This window comes from Penicillium soppii (assembly GCF_028829465.1).
Source record: "Penicillium soppii strain IBT 18220 chromosome Unknown utg000005l, whole genome shotgun sequence".
NCBI lineage: Eukaryota > Fungi > Ascomycota > Eurotiomycetes > Eurotiales > Aspergillaceae > Penicillium > Penicillium soppii.
Window position 1 is genome coordinate 1,441,972 of NW_026643235.1, and position 22,225 is coordinate 1,464,196.

The 22,225-nt window shown below is 48.2% G+C and overlaps 9 protein-coding genes across 9 annotated transcripts; 3 read left to right on the plus strand and 6 right to left on the minus strand.

Moving 5' to 3' along the window:
- Positions 1 to 499: 499 nt before the first annotated feature.
- Positions 500 to 4,186, minus strand: N7529_005976 (protein phosphatase; the record flags this gene model as incomplete). Its single annotated transcript, XM_057241503.1, has 5 exons — positions 500 to 826; positions 916 to 1,229; positions 1,411 to 1,549; positions 1,949 to 3,649; positions 3,695 to 4,186. 5 exons carry the CDS (start codon positions 4,184 to 4,186, stop codon positions 500 to 502), a joined length of 2,973 nt encoding a protein of 990 aa, XP_057096862.1.
- Positions 4,187 to 5,438: 1,252 nt separating this feature from the next.
- N7529_005977 (uncharacterized protein) lies at positions 5,439 to 6,230 on the minus strand (the record flags this gene model as incomplete). Its single annotated transcript, XM_057241504.1, has 3 exons — positions 5,439 to 5,594; positions 5,646 to 6,109; positions 6,209 to 6,230. 3 exons carry the CDS (start codon positions 6,228 to 6,230, stop codon positions 5,439 to 5,441), a joined length of 642 nt encoding a protein of 213 aa, XP_057096863.1.
- A 553-nt stretch (positions 6,231 to 6,783) lies between these two features.
- N7529_005978 (MBL fold metallo-hydrolase) lies at positions 6,784 to 7,584 on the plus strand (the record flags this gene model as incomplete). Its single annotated transcript, XM_057241505.1, has 1 exon — positions 6,784 to 7,584. The coding sequence occupies one exon, from the start codon at positions 6,784 to 6,786 to the stop codon at positions 7,582 to 7,584; it is 801 nt and encodes a 266-aa protein (XP_057096864.1).
- Positions 7,585 to 7,763: 179 nt separating this feature from the next.
- N7529_005979 (putative respiratory complex assembly protein Rmp1) lies at positions 7,764 to 10,001 on the minus strand (the record flags this gene model as incomplete). The annotated part of the gene is made up of 1 exon (XM_057241506.1): positions 7,764 to 10,001. The coding sequence occupies one exon, from the start codon at positions 9,999 to 10,001 to the stop codon at positions 7,764 to 7,766; it is 2,238 nt and encodes a 745-aa protein (XP_057096865.1).
- Positions 10,002 to 10,415: 414 nt separating this feature from the next.
- N7529_005980 (N-terminal C2 domain-containing protein) lies at positions 10,416 to 11,645 on the minus strand (the record flags this gene model as incomplete). Its single annotated transcript, XM_057241507.1, has 4 exons — positions 10,416 to 10,998; positions 11,052 to 11,464; positions 11,519 to 11,542; positions 11,598 to 11,645. 4 exons carry the CDS (start codon positions 11,643 to 11,645, stop codon positions 10,416 to 10,418), a joined length of 1,068 nt encoding a protein of 355 aa, XP_057096866.1.
- Positions 11,646 to 12,025: 380 nt separating this feature from the next.
- On the plus strand, positions 12,026 to 12,433 carry N7529_005981 (uncharacterized protein; the record flags this gene model as incomplete). Its single annotated transcript, XM_057241508.1, has 1 exon — positions 12,026 to 12,433. The coding sequence occupies one exon, from the start codon at positions 12,026 to 12,028 to the stop codon at positions 12,431 to 12,433; it is 408 nt and encodes a 135-aa protein (XP_057096867.1).
- A 3,355-nt stretch (positions 12,434 to 15,788) lies between these two features.
- Positions 15,789 to 16,826, plus strand: N7529_005982 (uncharacterized protein; the record flags this gene model as incomplete). Its single annotated transcript, XM_057241509.1, has 1 exon — positions 15,789 to 16,826. The coding sequence occupies one exon, from the start codon at positions 15,789 to 15,791 to the stop codon at positions 16,824 to 16,826; it is 1,038 nt and encodes a 345-aa protein (XP_057096868.1).
- Positions 16,827 to 18,658: 1,832 nt separating this feature from the next.
- On the minus strand, positions 18,659 to 20,809 carry N7529_005983 (uncharacterized protein; the record flags this gene model as incomplete). The annotated part of the gene is made up of 1 exon (XM_057241510.1): positions 18,659 to 20,809. The coding sequence occupies one exon, from the start codon at positions 20,807 to 20,809 to the stop codon at positions 18,659 to 18,661; it is 2,151 nt and encodes a 716-aa protein (XP_057096869.1).
- A 745-nt stretch (positions 20,810 to 21,554) lies between these two features.
- Positions 21,555 to 22,157, minus strand: N7529_005984 (uncharacterized protein; the record flags this gene model as incomplete). Its single annotated transcript, XM_057241511.1, has 3 exons — positions 21,555 to 21,723; positions 21,753 to 21,974; positions 22,039 to 22,157. 3 exons carry the CDS (start codon positions 22,155 to 22,157, stop codon positions 21,555 to 21,557), a joined length of 510 nt encoding a protein of 169 aa, XP_057096870.1.
- Positions 22,158 to 22,225: the final 68 nt, after the last annotated feature.

Consider the following 22,225-nt stretch of genomic DNA (forward strand, 5'->3'; position numbering starts at 1 on the left):
GTAGGCTCTGAGTAGTTCGTAAGGCCCTTTTCAATTTGATATCTCGAGGACTTGATGGATAGATAAATGTAGATGTAGATAATTAGCTAAGAATCCGACAGATGTGCCGTTGATACCTGTAGGTAATATAAAATCTTCGACTAGTTCAGACAACCCATTGCTAGATTCTTGATATGACATTTCGTTCTACCAATCGTTAATATGTCCAAGGATACAAGGTATTTGTACGAATCATTGTGTTGGAGGACTACCGCGTAAGCATCGAGCTGAATCCATGGACGATATCAAGAGCAACGCAGGCCCAGCCCAAACAGAATGCCCAGTACCTAGATATTCATTTCCAAGCCAGAGTGCCATCTATATCACCCCAAAGCAACAATTCCACCCCAAGGACAATACGCTAGATATACCAAAGAGAAAATCTTGAAGGTCATTCATGTAATTTTGATTGCGTGAGGTAGAGTATCAGGATAGGATAGGAATGTAGTCAAGAATAAATTTACTCCTGAGCGAAAGTCTCGGCACCACCCTCAGCTTCAGCGGCCTGCTGCTCAGCAAGACGCTGCTGCTCAGCAGCCTGCTGGGCGGCAACAGCCTTGGCACCGTAGTCCTGGCTCATGGGCTGGAGAACGGGCTGCTCCTCCTTGGGCTCGATGATGGTAACGGAGTCAGGGAGAGTCTTCTGGGGGCCGGCCTTGCCCTCGGGGTCGGAGCCGCGCATGATCTTAACCTTGATTCCGAGAACACCCTGGCGGAGGAGAACGTGGCGGGTAGCGGAGTCGATGAACTCCTTGGCGGGCTGACCGGAGTGGATCATGAAACCGTCCTGTTGAACATGTTAGCTGAGATTCCAGACTGGGCGTGGTCGAGTTTTTTCGCTTTGCAGCGGGCGTGGCGGAGACGTAGTAAACGTACAGTGAACTTCATGGACTTGGCACGGGCGGCACGCAGCTTTCCGGAAACGACAACCTCGCAACCCTTGGCACCGGACTCCATAATGAAACGGAGGACACCGTAGCAAGCACGGCGGACGGCAAGACCGTTCAGGAGCTTGTAACGGAGGGACTCGCACTGAGCGACAGCGGAGAGACCGCGGTTCTGGACCTTAGCGGCGTACAGAGAAACGGAGTTCTCGGGGAACTTGAAGCGCTTCTGGATGAGGGAAGTGAGCTCGCGAATGCGGCGACCCTGCTCACCGAGAACCTCCTGGGTGTGGGTGGCACGGACAACTGCAAGGAAAAGAAGGACCCGTTAGCAATCAAATTCAAGAAACCCAAATCTCAAATTTCATCCGTCGATCGTGCCATCGCGAGGAGTGTAATTGTCCGGCTTTGTTCCACCTCTTTCGTTCCAGGCCAATTCTTCGATCGAACGGATGATTGTAGGTTTGTGTTCGGGGTTGCGACGTACTGATGTCGGTGACGGTAGGAGTCACGCGGACCTCAACACCGGAGTAGCCCTCCTCGGCCAGCTCGCGCTGGAAGAACTCGTTCAGCTCGGCATAGAAGACACCGTCGGCGACGAACTTTCTGCGCTTGGAGATAGCACCCTGAACAGCGGCCATTTTGACGTTCCTGTGGTGGTGGAATGGGGTTTGTCGACGGAGGGGAGGTCGGGGTCAAAGGTTTGCTTCAATTGTAACAGTGTATTATTTAGTGGGAACTAGGGTTGATTTCCCGTTTGGGCTAGGGCTCTCGCTTGCCGGCGCCATTCCCATTCTGTCTTAGCCTTGCAGCCTCAGGCATCAAGAGTTTAAGGCGCCCAGGCACCAATACTATATGATGTAATTTCAGAAGATTAATTATGTTGACAAAAGGCGGAGTTGAATGTGAGTGATATCAAACCATCTCTAGCCGACAAAAATGCCATACGCATACATAAAATCATAAATGCCTGAAATATCATGGATGTCTCCTAATGAGCATCTTTACTGCATCTCAACCCCCACTTCTTTCGATTTGCCTGCATCACGTTCTGATGGGAATGCAAATTTTGAGATCCCCGATGTCACAGCTGTCATACCCGCGGATGCGACATCGGGTACCAGTTGACTAACTTCGTTGGTCGACTGCGCTGCAGTCTCAATTCCATTGGACACCGCAGTCCTTTCCGCGAGACTATCATTTGGAGCTGGAGGCGTTGGAGAAGAACGGGGTCCGTTCATCTCTGCATCTGTTCGACCAAAAGCTTCATTCCACCATCGGGTCTCATTGACTCGAGGGAAGATCAGTCGCTCCTTCCCCCGCTGATGGTCATCGATGACCGGTTCATACTGAGGGTTGGTAAACTGTTCCCGGCGAGCAAGAAAATAGTCCCAAACGCTGCGGGTTCGTTCCCGAGCCTTGCAATCAACGCGCTCTTTTTCATTATTGAACAAGAACGTGCCAAATTGGCATGAGTAAAGATGGTATAGAAGTCGTCGCAGGAATCGCTCATTAAACTCAAATCTAGTCGGGTATTGATGAAGCAATTGGTACGTTGCGTCCAAGAACTGGTGGAATACAGGGCTCGTCTCCTTTGGTTTGGTGGTTTCTTTTTCAGGACCGGAGCGCGGCACAGTGGGCTTTTTAACCGGCGTGTCAGAGTCATAGTTTTGCATCTCTCCCTCGGAGTCAGGCAACGAATCCTTGCTGTTGTTATCCCGGTTGAAAAAGCCCTTGGCACTGAGGAATGCATTTTCAAGAGCTTTCCCAGCACCCCCACCGTCACCAAAACTGCGGTTGGGGTCTCCGCCAATACGTTCATTCTCGATCTGGAACCATTTCTCGCTGTTCAAATGACCAGATCGATGGCGGAACATGTGTCCAAACGAGAGCCAGTCTTTTTCCACAAGAACCATGAAGCCTTCCAGCGTCCGGAAGTATGGATCCAGGCATATCTGGCTCAATGCGCTGAGCTGACTTGTGCGGTCCCATCCATCAGAACAGTGGATCAGGACGTGGGAATGAGTGAGGCCGACTTGACGGGCGATTATTTTGGCTCCATTCAAGATCCCGCCAATGTGCTTTAACCAACCACTACGCGCGAGCTGGTCACGATTTGGCCCAAGTGGCGTCACATCCGACTCCTTGAGAGCATCGATGACTTTGTTTAATGAGTCTCGCATGACGTGAATATTGTCAATACCAAGATACTCCTTGGTAGCAAATTTGTAGTTGTCCATGTTCTCAGATCCAAGTCCAACTGCCTGCATGGCAAGTGCATTGACCGTAGGCCGCGCATCCACGATCATGTTTGATTGTTGGGCGCCATATATCGAGCGAGGCTCTTCAGATTCACCACTGGCAGCGGCCACCAAGTCATCTTCTAATTCCTCGGCGTTCAACTCTGGAACCATCACTTGGCTTGTATCTGGGCTTTCATCGTTTGAGTTCGTGTCTTTCTCCGGAGTCTGTGAGAAACTTGCCAACGGCCGTTCAGACCGGGATGTCAAGAAAATGGCAGACAGAAGCTTTTCATCTTGAATGCTCCGATTCTGGCGAACACCGACCAGCGGCTGCGAACTCCTGGTGATGGTACAGTTATTGACAGGGTGAAAGTACGTCAGAGCAGGGACTCTTGCTCGAGATCGATAGCGCCCTGCGTAATTAAGTGTATTGTCGGAGATGGAAGAAGGCACGGGAATAATAGCGGGATAGGTGGGGGAAAACTTGTCAAGTCAGCGAGGCGCATTCTACTACTCGTCGATACACACCTCGTAGTTCGCATTTATCTCTGACAGACGCCACTGTCCGTCATTAACAGCACCTTGGCGCGCCCATTCCTTGCGCGCATCATACAGATCCCACCCGTTAAACTCCTTCTCCGGCGGAGGAGGTTGGTAGCTGAAAGCGTAAAGTTTGTCGATGCGGCTTGACTTGCATGTCCACTGTTTGATGCTTTCAAATACCTCACGTGCTTTGTGCTCATTTACAAAGTAGAAACAGACAAATGTGAAGTCGCGGCATCGGAGGCGGATAGAGGAGAGTTGGCGGGAGACCGCGGGAGCCGGTCGCAGCGTACAGAATGCGATAATGGGGTATGTAATCCAGAGCTCTCTGGGCCTTGTTGTTACGCCCTTGATCTGGTCTTCGGGGGAGACTGGGGGCGTGTGCGAAAAGATGAGGTGGTGAGGGGTGAGATGGAGTGTACCATCAACCTGCTCACCGCGGCGAGACAAGGTCACATTGTCGACCTGGAACGACATATCGAGTGAGTGAAGTACTTCTAGCGATAACAAACGGATTCATCAAACCTTAGCGACCCGTGTTTTCTCCATTCCGTTATGAATCACTGGCGCGTGATCTTCATGCTGAGCGGAGGGGAACGGTAAGGATCCGGGGGGGACACAATAGATGTCACAGAACTATGAGGCTCTATGATATCTATTGATATAGGTCGACTTGTTCTATCTGAAAGTAAGAAACGTGGGGAGCGCGAGTAGATGAGACGAAAGCGATTGGAGGTGTTACACGTCACGGGCCTTGGAACTTGTGGGGCCGGCACCAGATCTATATAGTCTGAACGATTTCACAGTCGGGCTTGGTGATATGGGAATGTTGGTAAAAATATACTTGAAATTATATATCGTCATTATATATTTTAAATATGACCAAAACATTTCGGATAATCCAGCAGTGGGGTTTTGCGAACTTGTCCAGGGCCATTTGATATATATATCCATCCCAGGTGACATATAATATTGGGCGTTAATTTGATAAAAACTTGGTCATCTCAGGTATAAAAAATACATGGTATGGATCGAAGTCCCTTTTCAACTAAACAGTCCACTATCCCCTCAATGTACTTGATCTCGCTCATATACTCATGCCTGTCCATGCTGAACACCTTATAGGCTGTCTGCAATGGAAGTATAGTTGATGCCGGCCCGAAGAGCTTCATATCGTCTTTCAAGAGGTATTCCATACTGAGACATATCTTCCGCGAGACTGCTTGTATGCTTATGGAACTTTTTGGCAAGTTCCACGATTCCAACCCTTGCAGATCCAATTTGCGAACAAGACATGCTAGATGTTTGAGTTCGAGGATGCAAACAATTTGGAACGCCCAGATATGCGTATAGAAATTGGCCATGGTGATATCCGAGAACCAAAGACAGACACCTAGAAGTGATGGTTCGGAGTTTGAGTCCAACGGCTGGCTACACATTGACTGTTTATGTAGGACTTTTTCCCAGTTTTCCAATTGTGAAAATAGGTTAGAGAAAGACTGCCACAGATTTGACAATTGGGTAGTGCGTAATTCACATGGTGCTTCCATAATCTGGTCAGCTTGTTCAAGAAACGACGGGAGGTTGGCAGATATATTGATGAGCTGTTGCATGAGAGATGGCTGACAAGTGGAAAACGGAATATCAATCCACTCTTTCGATGCAATAAAAGTTGCTTTTCGGGATTGAACACTTTGAACCATCTAAGTCAAGTCAGAAATAGCTAGTGTCATGTCACTACAGCACATACTAAAAGAGGCCGGAAACCCATGAACAGGCTTTGCAGAGCTCCCGACTTGAACATGTTTGGTCCGCTGGCTTGGAACAGTTGTGCTACACCATTAACATGCATGGCAAGACCGAATCGGGAGTCGGGAAACATGAGCTGCTAAATGTCAGTCTAATTCAGAGAGGATTAGAAGATTAGAAAACTTACCTCTGCTAAAGCCAGGCACATGATTGCCGCGGCAAATTCGGCATCGAGGGATTTGAGTTGCTGTGTATCCGTCCGAAGAACATCCACAGCAAAGGAATAGTCTTTCACACTCTGTGCATATGAGTTGGATGTGATGCATGAGCTTAGAGCTGTTACTGCGGGGGACAAGACGCTGTCATATCGCGAGGAGGACCCTTCGGCAAGTATCGACAAGACACCCACCCATGCACCACATACTCGGGGAACATCATTTGAGGCTGGATAAATATGAGCCAGCTCATCTTGGGGTATATAGGCCTTGGTAATTGATTGAATCAAAGACTTGCGTGTGCCAATACCGGGGAGGGGTATTGACATGTACTGATCATGACGTAGCCCACGACCTACGGGAGTAGGTTCGTGCTCCAATGGCTCTTTTTGAGCCACAAAGGTCCACATAGGCGTGTTCCAGTCGCAGGCACGTCCTCGTAAGGTGCATTGGCTACAGCTGGGCCGTTTGCCATCACACTAACTCCGTTAGAGATGGATTCAGAAACTGAAGGATACATAATCAGAACACATACCCCAAGCTTTCGGGATCTGCATGTCTGACAGACTGTTTGCTTCTTGATCCTCATATTTTCAGGTAGAAAAGACTAGAGCATGATGGATATCGGTTGAGAGATGTTCGAGGATAGTAAAGTGGCGGATGCTTACTTTAGTCTTGACCAATCAAAGTGCATGATTCCTGGACTTGGCGGAATAAATGCGCTAAAACGGTAAAGCGTATTATCATCTTGACTCTGAGGCTGATGTTTTGCTGCAGTGAGATTATTTGATATTCGAAGAAAATAAAGGGAAGAAAGGAGACGTTAAAAATAGCTTTTAGGGACACGCCTCTAAAAAATGCTCCTTCCCACTTTAGGAACCATAAATCGCCAAGCTCTCCGTTATTATACTATCGATCCATATGGTTGCTTACCCAGCTGGATAGATAATCGGTAATTGTTTATAATTCGAAGAGAATAGAAGGATGGTCTTGGAAGTCCAGACACTACCAGAAAGACTTAAATAGACCGGTATGCCGACAATTTTCTGGCTCCCAGCAACACATCATTTCTCTCTGACCTAACTCTATATCAATAATTGAATCAACAAGATGCCTTCATCAAGCTTCAAAAGCACTCTTTCTATCACCCATATAGGGACAGCTACTGCAATCCTCGAGATTGATGGTGTGTGCCTCCTGACCGATCCATTTTTCTCTCCGGCTGGCACCGAGTTCGATGTTGGCCTAATGGTTCTCAAGATCAGCGAAACTCCAGCCCTGGGACTCGCAGACCTCCCTCCTATCGACGCCATCCTATTGAGTCACGAAGACCATGTCGACAATCTAGACCCCATAGGTCGCCAACTTGTTGACGGCCGTCTCGTGTTCACAACGATGGACGGAGCAAAGAACCTGGCACCCCGTCCTGGCGTGCGTGGAATGAAGCCATGGGAGACACTATCTGTCAGCATTGGCGGTAAGCCATTTCAAGTGACAGCAACTCCGTGTCAACATCTCCCCGGCGGTGAATGTACCGGCTTCGTCTTGACTACCCCGGACTTCGGCGTGGATGCGGACGGTCTACCCAATGCGATCTACTTCTCAGGCGATACCGTCTATATCGAAGAGCTGAACCAGATTGCCGACAAGTTTCATGTCGTGGCAGCAATTTGCAACTTGGGTGATGCTCAAATCCCACTTCCAGACGTACACCTGCAGGTCACAATGGACGGCAAGCAAGCTGCCCGTTTGTTTCGTGAACTCAAAGCAGATGTGCTTGTTCCTATGCACTATGAATCCTGGAACCATTTTACTCAGGGCAGAGAAGACTTGGCGAGGGTTTTCAAGGAAGAGGGCATCGAGGATAAGATTTGCTGGTTAATACCTGGGGTAGCAAAGAAAGTCTTTTAAGTCGAGATAGCCAAATAATGAATCTACAGTTCGTATTCAGTCGATAGGGGTTCGTCCATAATTAGGTAGATAATTCTATGTAATGTACAGTAAACAGAGTCTGGTCGCCGCCGCTCTATAATATTTGCTCTGATGCACGCTGTACAAATTCTAAACAAGAAAGCATTCATATAGTACATCTAATCCGCATATCTGCTGCCATGAATTTTGAATGCCATGTCACATGCCGCATTATAGAAAGAATGAAACTCATGATCAAGAAGTTCCTGTGACTTCTCATCTTCCGCAGCTGGGTCGATTGGCGGAATCACCATTCCTAAAGAAATCTCATTCGTGCGAGCAGCAAGGAACGGACCGCTCTCGTAGTATCGATAATCGAGTGGTCGTCCATCAAAGTCGTACCTTTGGACATTGGCACCTCGGATATCACTCAGAGGAGGGAACATGTACTCAGCAGTGAGGCTGCCCTCGGTAGGAACCGCCAGCTCGGCATTTGAGGCGGGCTGTTTGATTATGCCTTGAGGAAGAGATATATTGCAGAACGCAGGCGGTGGTACAGGGCCACTGAAAGCCCCTATTGCGGCGAACAGGCCTTGAAGGGGTTCCTTGATACTTTGTAGCAACTCTTGCATCTCTGGCGAGGAAGCTTGGGTAAGATCAGAGTCGAGAGAAGACTGATGCAGTAGTTCCTGAGAGATTGTACGCGTAAAGCGCAGATCTAGGCCATTTTCTGGGAGTAGATAATCAACACTATTTGCGCTCCGAATAGCCTTGACGCTCTGGACATTTATTTCGCCGATTATTAATGAATCCATGGCGACCTCGATTTCAAGATCCGGCAAAGCATGTGCGTTCGAAGTTGGAGTCAGCCGCAATCGATATAACTCCGTATCTTTCTTTGGGAGGGCGGGCAAAAGCGCATTCATGAGCTGTGTCACCAGAGGACCATCGTTGACGAAGATACGAGGCAAGGCCAATCTCCCTAATTGCGTGGGACTGATAGATGTGTGATTGAAGGATGGCTTTTGCATGAAGAAACACTTTCCAATTGTGGCCGTGACAGATTCATGTAGGCCATCGACAGAGGTAGAGTTCAATGGTGTGGCGTCTCGAAGAAGCTTCAGCAGCTCATCTGAGAGTCGAGTTTGGTGTTTATCAAAGAAAGGAGATTCAAGGGTTTCTGCCTCTGCATTTTGAGTAGAGGACATCGCCCATCGGAACCATGACTTTTGACGCTCAAACCAAGATGCATATGCTTCTGGTCTGTAGCTATAAGCACTCGCGACCTCCGAAGCAGGTAGATATGTAGAGAAGGGCGTTGAGGATGAGGTGGTGTTGGATAGCGCCAGGTTCAACGTTCGGCGGGCATTCTCTGCCCCCGATTTATTTTCAGCGAGATAAAGGATCTTCGAGGGGGGCATGTATGCACTTTTCTCGACGAAGACTCCGTATGTTGTGTTGACCCATTCCAAAAAGTCCGCAGTGAAGATCTGGCCTCCATCACCATTGATTTGTGTGCTGATTCCAACATCCACCTCGCGGGTTCTCGAGGTAGCATCGAGAATGATTTCGTGAACAGACTCGCAATCGTTCCGCTTGCCAGTAAGTGAAACCAGACCTTCAGATTGTGTGACGTCAATGCTGCAGCCATGGAGACTGGCTAGCTCGTGAAATGAGAAGTGTTCGGCATGGACAAGCAGTGAGATAGAACGTGCCGAGAGATAGAAATCTAGCTGCCCAAGCTCGCCATCAACTACCAGCTGCCAGCAATCCCGAGCAATTATCTCTGCAAGACGGGCTTTACCCTTGAACACTTTTGTCCTTTCCCTCCCCGATCCTTTGGCCTTGGAATGAGGGCCCCATGTCCACTCTTTGTCTTTGAGCTCATTCGAGCGGCGTTTGTGTTCCAATATATAGTCCGACAGTTGTTTGTACGTGAAAGATGATGCCAATTGAGACCACAGTTCTTTGAAATCGCTAGCCGTCAACGTTTCTTTTATTTGGTACGACCCACGACTCGCATCAATGCGCTCTTGAACCGAGGTATCACTAGGAGTTGAGATCTCATTGTCCAGATCATCCAACATGGAGCTGATCGTTTCTCGGGGCGCATACTCGGGCTCGCGGTTTCGTTTGCCATTCAACATTCGACGGCGACGGGCAGACACGACAACAATCTGCCCTGGCTTTCCAAGGGAATCTACATCCAATGTGACTTTTGCACCTTCATCTTGTCGCCGCTGCTTTTGTTCCCGGGTTTCGGGGGTGTGTCCATCGAGGGATTCGCGTGCATCGGAGTTCCAGTTGCTCTGGTATCGGGGAAGAATGGCGTGGGGGGATGCCAAAAATGGTCTCCGATAAGAGAGAGATCGGAAGCTCAAAGGCCCCATGTTCTTCCCAGAGGGGCGTCGAAGCATGGCAGCAGAGCAATGCTATTGCGCACGTACAGAAGACAAATAATCCTGCAATCGCTTTTCTCGATAATCGCGGCGCTAGACTGCGATAAGAAAGGTGTTGATGCCTCAGGCCATAACGAGCACCATGACATACATGCAAAACAAGATGATCACATTAATGAGAGCGCTACAAAAAGTAAATAAGTCTTTGATATTGGCAAAAAACAATTTATAGGAAGTGATCAAGATCAGAACTATAAACGGATGATCTACCTAACGCGCCTCCCCATGATGTACATAGAAAGTATCGTGAAAGAGCCAGGCTAAACATAGCCGCGAGAGTCAGACATATGTATCAATTAGTTCATGGAAAGGTCAGATTGTTCGAGGTATATTCTACCAGCCATGTATTATTACATCTCTTGACATAAGGATTCATTCTTTTGCTGAAACCTCCCAGCTTCGCAAATCCTCTCTCACGTCAAATTCGGAGAGCTCATTATTCGTATTTGGGGACTTCCATCCACGACCCCTTGCACCTTCATATAGTTGCTGCTCAATGCTGCCACCCTTTTTCGTATGCCCAAGGGTGGCAAGAGATTCCGGGGTCTTGCCATTGCTGTGCGAGTGGTTACTGGAGGAACTTTTGGGACGCCGCTCGAAGCTAGGTGACAGCTTCTTTCCAGTACGGCTCTGTCGCGTGGCTGCTTCTACGCTCAACAGCGACTCTCCGCGACCCTCCGTTGATATACCAGCGTCGGCATTGTGTGCGTCATTGTTCCAGCAAGAGCTTCCTGCAAATAGTTCCTCAACCAATTTGTCGGCGGGTAAATCACAGGCTCTAGAGGACCACGATGCTGCTAGCGTGCGCCGGTACATGTCTTGCATATCTGCAATCTCTCGGCTTTTGATGTTGATAGACGGCAGGTGGCCAATATCATCAGGGTCGACCGGCTGTTCAGTAGAATGAACCACTCCGGCAATCCCTCCAAATACCGTGGCTGATTTAAGTTGCGGCCTGTTATGGGTTAGTTCTGAGGCTAGAATGACGTGTTAGGGGTTTAAGCTCACGTTGTGAAATTGCGATCTCCTTCTATCTGGCGCATAGCTATGCCGATCTTCACAGTACTGTTCACCTTGCATTCATTGATCAGGTATCGTCGGATGACTCCTTCATCGTCCTCAACTTTGTCCACGTATTCGGCAAGGTTGAGTTTGATTTTTCCCAAGACGCTCTTTTCAGAAATAGGCGACGAGATAAACTCTTGGATGACCTCGAAAGTGATCTCACACTCTTGAAGCATAGATGTTCTGTCAATAGTAAGCCTTACTTGTAGAGATTTTTCGTATGCCCAGTAAGCGCGGTGATCAGAAAGAGCCGCTTTCTCCGTGTGGCCTTGGTGTTCAGTGGCGCTTGAAGATGGCAATCGCCATCTCACAAATGCGACGCTGTTTCCCAGAGGAACATTGTTGATATCAATAATCTTTCAAAGTCAGAAGGTTTGCTGGATGGCTCATAAGTGAATGATTGTACATACCCTCAAGACGAGCTCGAACCTGGGCTGTGGTAGAGGCTAATTAGTATAACGCCCTGAATAGAACCGCTTAGCAGCTTACTCGTCTGTTTTTTGGGACTGTAACATGAAAATAATTAGTACGAACCATAAAACAACAGCTTTAACAGGAGCATACCAAATGCTTGCATGATAATAACGTCACTGTGCCCAAGCTTGTCAGAGGTCGGGTGTCATACGCCAACTGGCCCACTTAGGACCGGCCTAAGTAATAAATCTCAATCTGGAGATAATCAAATTCACTAGCATAGAGATCAAATGCCAAGTGATGATGTAGTGTGTCAATTTAGCTCAGTTCCTCTCAGCATGCGCCGCCGCCATAGGCGGTGAAATGCCACGATATGGCAGAATACAGGGCAGTCCGCCTACGTTGTACTTGTACACAATTCCCAATTCTTTGGAGCTTCAGACTAAAATATTGATTCTCGGCTGTTTAAAATTCCTGCCTACTAGGCTGAAAGTCTCACAAATATGGTGAAACCTGAATCCACACCTCCGACTTCCACGCCGGAATCAGCCTCAGCACCGGTCCCTTTGGAATCCCCGATCCGCACCACCCCAATCCACTCCATTCTCGCCGAGATAAAAGTTCCAGAAGGGTCACTGCCACCATACCGCTACCATCCGGTGACGTGTGAACCGATCCAATTCCAAGTTTATCGAACCGAGCTTGAGCAACTGGAACAAGAATACAAATCCAGGGAGGCCGCGCTTCGTGCCCAGGAACAAACCGCCAAAGAGGTCAAAGAGAAGATTGAGAACGCCCAGCGGAAACGAGAAGATGTTCAAAGAGCTATGGATAAGAAGATCAAGGAGCGCGACACCGAGATGAAGGTTGTGTCCAAGTTCCAAGAGGCCAAGGCCTCGGATATTTCTTGAAGACGGCCAAGACATTCGGAAACTACCACCACTACTTCTGGCTTGATGAAATCACTTTTCAGTCCACGATTTCCAGTCAACCTGAAAACTCCGTCTGAAATATCGGCGCAGAGAACGATGACATCCAATGGGCCAACAGAGACCCACCTATGCGCTATGGATCACCGCCTCGCCAATATGTCCCACAGCAATCTCAATACACATGGCCGGGTTCCAGCCGGGCTCTGGATATGACAGTAACTCTCTGTGTCTATTTTGTACACGCATTCCGGTTCGGTTTATACAAACACGATGGCATCTACCGAAGTCAATAGGCGCCTTGAGAGGACTGCAAGCACGCTTGGGCCCAGAATTCACTGTTCCATCAAATTCTCCATATGACTGATAAACGAGAGCGATGGCTCACGCGAACCACGCACCTCTCAACCAGCAAGCTATCTACCAGCACATGTCAAATATATCTCAATCTACAAGCCCACACTCCAGGCTTTGAATTACTATGAATGGATCATCTCATATTAAAAATATTCACATTAAAAATTTCCAAGAGTGATACCTAGGAGACCGAACTATTGGTAAAATTTGGAGACAGATCGAATTTTTATGTTCGAGGTACCAAGCTCGATCCAAGCCCCAGCCATGGCTGGGAGGGAGGAAGAATCCTCTTCTTGCCCTACATCGATTGATGTTTCCAGCCCTCTCACCATGCAGCAGCATTCTGGTTCTTTTGTACCAGAAGAAACCCTACCGAGCTAAGAGAAGCCCAGCAAGGTCTGAGAACAGTTGGAAGAACTACCTCCTCCATGAGGCAATCCATTCACTTCTGGGAGGTCGTATACCTAGACGACTTGAGTAGTCCATGGATGGTAGCTACATTGATGGGACCCTTATCATGGAGTAGAGTACACTGCATTCGAATCTTTGGGCTTAGACATAACGAATCATTTGATTTGTTCAAGGATTATGAGCCAAATTTCAAGGTAGCAACTAAGACCAAACTAGTTATCAACAATTCTATGCTATAGAGATCTGGTCCGATCAACCTAGATACTTTTAAGTTTGAGCTACTATGATACATCAACTAAGCATATGTCAAATTCAATAAGTCATCTTGTCGTTGCCTACATAGGGAAGAGGGAAACTATCTTATAGAACAATATATGTCCAACAGTCTTGAGGCGTCGTCTAGCTTTAATTTAAATCGAGCTGGCAGCTATGACTCATGAATTTAGGGGAGATATGCCTTCCAGAATGCTATAAGGTACTGTTTTATATAGTTGACTCATATAATACTGCTATATTTGCGTTGAGGCTATTTCGGTACTAACAACCACGACGCATATCTCGATTGGAGTTTCAGTACCCGCTTGAACTGTTAAAGTGGGAATTTAATCCAACTTCCAGCTACCATCTACCATACCATACCATCCAGCTGCCATCGGTTGCCAACGCATCTTTCCCAGCCAGTTCAATAACACCTGTATAGCGAACAATGTAAAGTGAGGCAACAAATAAGAAGCGGATGTGGGCCCGGAGATATCCGCCACATGGTGTGGCGCGTGGCATGCACCGCCTCGTCTATTTTAGGAAAAAGCAACATCCACCGGTCGCTATTTTTCTTTTTCTTTTTCTTTTGGCTGAACATCCACAGAAGACCAATAATAATGACTATGACGAATCTTCACTTCCACAGGCTAACTACAACCGTAAGAATCCCCCACACCAAAGACCATGTGACTGAACTCATATGCAGCAGGGATTATTTTCGTTCCAGGGCAGAAGCAGTCAGTGTACTACAATAACATAGTAAGATGATATCACGAGAGCTTGGATCATGTGGACAATACGATATAAACCAAGGATATACATTATAGTACTATAATGCCGGCATATATTATCAACGGGATGTTGTATTGGAACAGTATAAATTTGTATACCAGCGGTATTAGTTTCAATACACACTAAATGCAAGTGGCGCCATCCTAAAGTCTAGCAATTGAGGCTTAGTCCAATGGGCGATCGTAGCAGGGATCTTAGCCTTCAGTGCATCGGCCGGACTCAGTTGCTGTTAGCGAATCCCAGCTCCGAAGTACCCTAAGACCATCCTGCCCCACGCTTGACCCTCCATCAGCTGAGGTCTACCACCCTATTGTCCTAGCGGCAATGGATAGGTCCAGAAAGAAGGAAAACCCCCCTGCAAACAGGGAAGAGTTTGTTTTGAACTTGTTTCGTGTATTTGTATTTAATATTAAATCCGTAGTGATTTAACTATAACCCCAATAGAGAAGTACGGGGTAGAAACAGGATTTCAACGATCAAAAACAAAGGCTTGGCCTGCAGGCTGTAGGTGAATTGAAATAGAATCTTCAGCGATATGCATACAATATAGGATTTTCTCACTAGTTCAGTAATTCAAGGACTATATCTTCAATACCACACCACGATGTAGGGGTACCGTAGATCTTGGCGCACGCTGAGAATCTGTATGGAGTAAGAACATGCACATCGCCTATCTGAGAAATGAGTTTTGACTCCCCGCTAAACAATACATACCTCTGAACTTGATGGCTCTAGATGATCTATGGAGACTCAAGACTCCGAAGTTTTATATTTTTTTCTGTGATTATTATTTGTTTATTTGTTTTTTGAAAAAAAAAACGATGAGCCGTTTCTTACGGATCAACGGGGCTTAGCTTTTGCAGTTTAGGGCATCATGCATTCGGATTCCAATGGACCAAATGGACCAAATGGACGTGCAACGCGTGTGAGACTGAAAATACTGTGCGAGGAGTCAAATTCAATGAAACACTATTGGATTTTACTGTTCCAACCGAACGATTCTCGCCACTACAGTTGCAGATCGGGGAGTCCGAGATTTGGCCACTGTACACTGACTGACCTTACTCCTTACTGACTCCATTAAGCTGCATGTCGACCAAAATAATACGAATCCAACCTAACTAATTGTTACTTACTCCGTACTTACTGTTGAATTATATTGCCCTCGGAGGAAAAAAAAATTATAATGGTAATCTCCACTAATCGGCGCCCCTCTATCATTTCCAACTTCTCTTTTATTTTTTCTTCTATAACCACGACTGACTTTCATGTCCTTTCCTTTCTTTTTATATTCTAATTTCTGTTCTTTTTTGCGCATTCGCCCGCACTTTAATATACAACGAGTACAATCATTGGTACATTCTAGTACTGTTCACTGGTAACATACCAAAAGTCAACGAAGATCCCACAAGGCTGCTATATTGTGTGGGCGAATGTCGCCTTTTATGATTTATATTCTATCTACATTCTTTTATATCAGCTCGATCAACGCAGGACGTATCACCTTTCAGTCATAATGCCAACAGTTTTACTTCCCTCATCCGCGGCAGCCTTTGCGCCGCGATCTTCACCAAATGTGGTCTTAACCTCAAAGGTTGCGCCGTGGTTGACGGCAACACTGAAACGAGTCAACCGGGTCAAACGTCCCTTGAACAATGTCACCCAACACACCAAATGTTTGACAGAAACACTTTCATCGCCAAACGCTATCTGGACTCTATGCTCTATGATGTTCACCAAAGCCCCCGAAGCGGAGTTAGAGAAGGACACCAACTTGCTCTGGGAATCAATTCACCACTACCAGACTATCCACGTGGAGGCCTACGTGGTGCACGTCGACATGGTCTCCCGCAACGAAGTAGCCTTCAAACTAACCCCGGAGACGATTGAATCACTAGTTGATTTCCACAAGGAAGTCTACTCAGTAGATGCCGCCGCAAACACCTACAATTGGTCAGGGAAGCACGCCCAACTGAAGAAACTACAGGAGGAGTTCGTCCAAGCCGCCAACAGATTCGTGTACCGCACCGACGCCGACGCCCTCGAAGGCCTGGAAGAAGACGGCGCCGGAGAACTGCTCTGCGGCCGCAGCGAAGAGGTCAAGAAAGCCATCGGCAACCTCTTCATCCCACTGATTCCGCCCCCGCCCCCAATGGTAGTCGAAGTCCTGCGCCCCGTGCCTCTCCTCCCCAGCTCAACCGGACCGGAACCCTGGTGGAACATGCCCCAGTCCGCGCCCGAGTCGTGGAAAGTACTGCCGCCCAGCCCCAACCCGACCACCACGGGCGATTCTAACCCGAATCTCTGGGCTAGTCTCAGTTTCAGTGATGCGCAGCTTTCTCCAACCCCGTCTTACAGCCAGCCCTACACCACCGAGCCCTATCAGTACGGATGCATGCCCACCTGCATGCCCACCTGCATGCCCTCGTCCGCCGCTATCAGTGCGCTCCCGCTGCCTAGTATGCTCGTCCAGCCTTGCAGCACCGCGTTCAACATGGGTATGGGCTTTGGCTGGGGAGAACTCGCTCCGCTGCCCTATGGCACCACAATCTAGAGGAGACCCGTGATGTCGACCATCGCTTGTCTGGCTCTATATCCCGATGTTTGCAGCCTGGTTTGCTAGGGAACGTAGATCGTTTCCTGGAGCTGGGGTGCGCGCGCACAAATATCGGTTCTTCCTCCTCTCTCTATCTCTCCCGGGAACCCAACGACACTTCGCATTCCTGACGGCGTTCTCTTCGGTTCGGCTTTGTGCATCTGTGATACTCCCTGCGTTCTTGCATGATAACCAGAATAATCCTTTTATGTGCTTGATGTGATATTTTGTTCGATTCCAGCGTCAGCGATCTTCTTTTTCTTTTCTTTTCTTTTGCATCAAGAAGCGGCGGGACGGCTCTTTGTCATGTTTCTTTCTTTTTTTTAACTGTCCGCATATATGTCATGAAGACTGGTCTGCCTCGCGGCATGTGGAGGAATACGAATTCGGACGTGGAATGTCCTTTACACCTTCGATTCTTTTGTCGCGTCGAGGGGAAAGCCAAGAAACATACATCCTTTGATTGACTGGGTTCAGTCAAGGATTTTGTCTCCTTACTTTTCTTTCAATGTATCTTTCTGGTACTGGTTACCGGACTGGCTGACCCTCTTCGTTGGGGGTTGGGGGATATTCGCACGCGACGGTCTGCTCTTCTTGCATCTGTGATGTTTGATTGGGCAGACCTTTTGGTCAGATATGGTTTGAGAAAATGCAGATCCAGGAAGAGTGAGAGCAAGACATGTTCCCGATTCTCGTCCGGCTCGCGTCTGTCCGCCTGTGGCGGATACCGAGCGCGCAAGGGCGAGCCCAGATTCCCCTGGTCTGTGACCTGGGAGTCTGCTCCCGCTAACGGTGAGAATTCGAGTGGATTTCTACTCTATCCTCTGTGCTGTGATCTCACGCCCGAAATCATTGTTGGCCGTGGTAGGGTCATCTCCTATCGTCCAGGAAGGTTTTAGAAAATCCTGGATATGCTTGGTCCGTCGGTGGACTTTCACTGGTTGAAGGTCCTTTCTTTCTTTTTTCCGACGGCGAGAAACGGATGCTCGGTTGGACTGGGTCTTAAATGGTCTGTCTGGTCGAGGGGCTGGTCCCTCGCGCTGGCTGCTTCCCTTCTCTTGGTTTTGTGTTGATCCGTCAGCAGTTTAGTCCAAACATTGTGTGTATCTTAGCTTAGTTTGAAAAGTTTATACACGATCTATTCGCAGCTCGTAGTCGTACCTATAATGGTAATTGCAAAAGCCCATCGGACGAAAGTCAAGAGAAAGGGGATTTCAGCTTATAGACACCCATCTACGACAACCCCAGCTCGTGGATGAGAATGCTAGCCATGACACCTCCCTGTGAGCAAATGAAGGTTAAGATCTACTGGAGCACGGCGAGCATCTAAAAATCGAAGTGAGGTACGAAAACTCGGGCTTCTACTTCTATAACATCTTCCAAACCAACAGCTTTCAGGTGGAATATTATTTCCTCCGAAACCGGTGGTCTCCAAGTAGGCCAGGCTATGGGAGCTCTAGCAGAGTGCCAGAGGGAACCGAACCGTGGCAAAGATGACCAGAGCGAGGACGACATATGCTATACTAGAGGCCGGTTACTCCGATTGGAACTGAAACAATTCACTGATGAACAATTGGCGTTTATCGGCCTAGGATAGAATGTCGATATCGAAGTTGCACCTAGGTGGGCGCCTGCTAGAAGGGTAGCTCAAGGAGGAACGAGTACATAGGCCTTTCTTTCGCTAAAATCTTGGAAATAAACCACTTCAGAGCCACATCACAAAACCGAGTAGAATTTCAATATATATACAATTCCTGACAATTCCCAATGCCCAAATTACTGCCCACAGCTCAACTCTGTTCCTTAGCCAACAACTTAGAGTTCTCTTCCTGCAACGAGCCCACAAGATCAACCCATTTCTGGCGATCACCACGCAGCCGCTTAACCTCTTCCTTGAGATTTGTGATCTCCTCCTTCAATTTCTCGACCTCAGACTTGGACTTGGACTTCGTCTTTTTTTCGCGCTCCACATGCTTCCGCTGCTTCGTTTCAATCTTCGAAGCAACCTTCAGTTGACTGGCCTCGATCTTGCGCAGCTGCTTAATGAGCTTCGCTTCCCCGCTCAAAAGCTGCGACGCCACCTTGTGCACATTGGCTGGTGGATCGGGGGTGGGCGTCTGCGACGAGGCTTCATTGCTGCTCTCTTGCGCTTGGTTGTTCTGTGTGGCCGTGCTGGCGGGCGTGGAAGAGCGATTCGTTGCTGCGCGTTTGCGCAGACCGCTGGTGTCGCTGTCTGCCTCGTTGATGCCTCTCAGCGGGGTTCCAGGGGCGGTAGGTGGTCGCGAGATATTAAGTTTATCAAGTTCGGCGCGGAACTCGTCGAGCTTGGTTTCGACTTCGCGTTTGCGGAGAGCTAGCTTTGCGAGTTCTTTTTCGTAGGATGTGAGTTTGCCGTTCTTTGTCATTTGAATCAGTTCTTCGGGGGGCATGTTGTTGTGTGCCAGTTCGTCGACGGCTGGCGCTGCCGCGTCTGAGCGCCCAGATGTCAATGAGATAATATCCGGCTCGCGGGACTTTGAGGAGTCGGCCTCGGAGGGTTGTCTGTTGTGTCGAGCACTTTCTGGGCTCAAGTGATCTGTGGCTTCTGCGTTAATTTCAGCGTCTTGGGTTTTATCAAGACTGCGCGATGTCTCTGGGTTGGATCCATAGCCTAGGACATGTGGTCCGTATCGTTCCAGGCCGGAGCTGAGTAAACCGGTGACACTCGCAATCAGGCCGTGGTGTGAGTGCTCGCCGTCGCTTTCGAGGGACTCATAATCTGAGTCTGACTCGTCTGCCTGGTCGGAGTTCTGTTCATTGATAGGCTCCTCGGGTTTAGCGTTAGTGCCAGCTAAATCTTTCGTCGATTCCGTAGCTGGGCTTTTGTCTTGTTTGAGTTGCTTGTCGTCTTCAACAGCCCAATTGATGAATTTGGCAGCGTCTGCTCCCACACTCCTCGGTGTTCCCTTGTCCACCATCCAGCGTGGAATGCTGCCACCTGGATCGCTCCTGGTGACCATGATCCATTCCACCGGGTTCATTTCATTGTGTTCGTCATCTGCAAGCGCTCCGTCTTTCTCATCAGAACACTGCGCACCGGAAGACGAAGAATCACTGTTCTTCTTACTCTTCTGGCTAGAAGAGCTGCTCCCAGTATCGTCTTTCTTTCTGGGAATCTCGCGAATGAGCTCCACAGACTCATACTGGCCGCGAGTATAGCCCTGCTTATGAGGCACATTAGGGTGTTCACAAGGCTTAGAAACCATCATCCAGCTGCGACCCGGTTGTTTAGTCCCCCCGATCTGCAACCCGGCATCGGAACTGATGATCATGGCCACAAAGTCGCGCGGAGCAGTAGGCTTGGGGAACTGCGCAGAGACATGATAGACCATCAAATTGCCCAGCACAGACCCATCGTCATCCTTGATCTCGATCATCTCAACCTTCTCTTCCGCCCCGATTCCGCGAATGCTCTTATCGGGTGTCTGTCCTTTCGCAATCTTCTTCTGGTTGACCTTCAGTGTCTCGTCGTACTCTGCTGAGATCTTGTTCCGCCACCGGTCAAACGGAAGCCCCTCATGTACACTCCTTCGCCCGAACCATGAGCCTCCGCCGTCGTTGGCGGATAACTTCCACACAGTCACATCTAATGGGTTGTCCTTTGGCCCGCCCATTTTCAGTGGTTTCCCCCATTCCTTTTGTAGAGCTGTAATTTCTGGGTCGGTTTCTGCGACTCGTGCTGCCGATGGTGCGAATCCCGGGTATAAGGTGTCATCTGCGTCTAAGTCTAGCCCGGGATAACTTTGGCTATCGGAGAACGGGGGGTCTGGGAGTGATTCTGCTACCAGGCGGCTTCTCTTGAAAATGTCGCGCGCGTAGTTTCGAAGTTCGTCGGGTTCTTGGGGGACATCGTCCCACGATGTTGGCTTGAGGCATTGGAGTGCCTCATGTAGAGTGGCCATAGATGCTGTAGGAGGGAGTTTATATTGTAATCTTTATGTCGAGTCTTGTAGTATTCAGGGGCTGCAGAGTGGTATGATGTAGCTTGCAAGTAGCGGGGATCGCGGGGGATCGCGGGGGGTCGCGGCAGTCGTCAGCTCGTGGTAGCGCTTGTATCAGGTCACAAGTATAGGCGTTGACAGAAACAGATAATTTCGCAAGATAATAAGTTTGACAAATAAAGCTGTGAATGATTTGGAGTAGCTCTTGCATAAAAGAGTTATAAAATCAAGAAAGCAAAGTGGCAATGGGCTCAAATGCGGGAGCCGTTTTGGATCAAAGATAGAACAAAAAACCGGGAATACATGGACACATATACACAATGATCGGGTAGTTTAATAAACAGAAACAAAGTCAAGATGCAGGTACTAGGAGAGACTGAGAGAGACAGACATTAGGAGCTAAGGAGATTATTATTAAGGAGTTCTGGTGACGTCATATGGGGTAAAATGATCGACTGCCTACTTTCCTAGTACAACTTGATCTCCTTGATCTTTCTGAGATCCTTGATTCTTGATGGTTATTTTTGGATTTAGTGACTGCTAATCAATATGAATGGTCCACATTGTTCTAGGACTTGGCCATGAATCATGTCCTTGGCAGAGACCATGCTAGGGTTATCAAGGCTAATGATAACCTAGCATATACCTTGTAAGAGGGTCCGAATATCTTCATATGTATTATCAAAAGACAAAAGATTGGCATATATCATTCTCCGGCACCGCTCTTCTTCGTCAGCAGACGTTTGGTCTCCAGGACACCTTCTTCATCTTCCAGCTCGGGATACAAACAAAGAAACGTATCTAACTGTAACATTGCAGCTCTGGAATTATCGTCTGTCTGCTGACAGTGCATCTTGACAATTCTCATGAATACCCTTGAAATGGAAAGCTGACTGAAAAAAACATTCTCCTCCCCGAGTCACGCAGCAATGTTGACACCGTAGGGGGTAGGCTCTTTGCAACCTCCTTTAATATGATCTGATCTTCGAGGTAAAGGTGGTCCTCCGAGAACTCTTCGCCCTCTGCCACACCTTCATTATTCCACCCGGGGATATCGGCAATAAACCAAGGGTGGTGAATGATTGCCGGTAGCGGAGCCATATACATCCAAACCCATTCAATGACCCTATGAACAAAATGGCCTATTAGAGATAAAGAAACCAAATAAAGTAGATAGGCGCTGCACTTACCCTGTTAAATGGAAGTCTTCATTTATCATTATAATCTGTGCGTTCAAATCCCCGTGGGCAAAGCCGATGCCAGTGTACTCATCGATCTCGGAGGCGTAGTCCCATATCATAGACCGCATATCAAATAGTCAATAGCTGCCCCCCATCTGGCAGTGCCTTTAATAGTTCGACGAAGACCACGATCCAG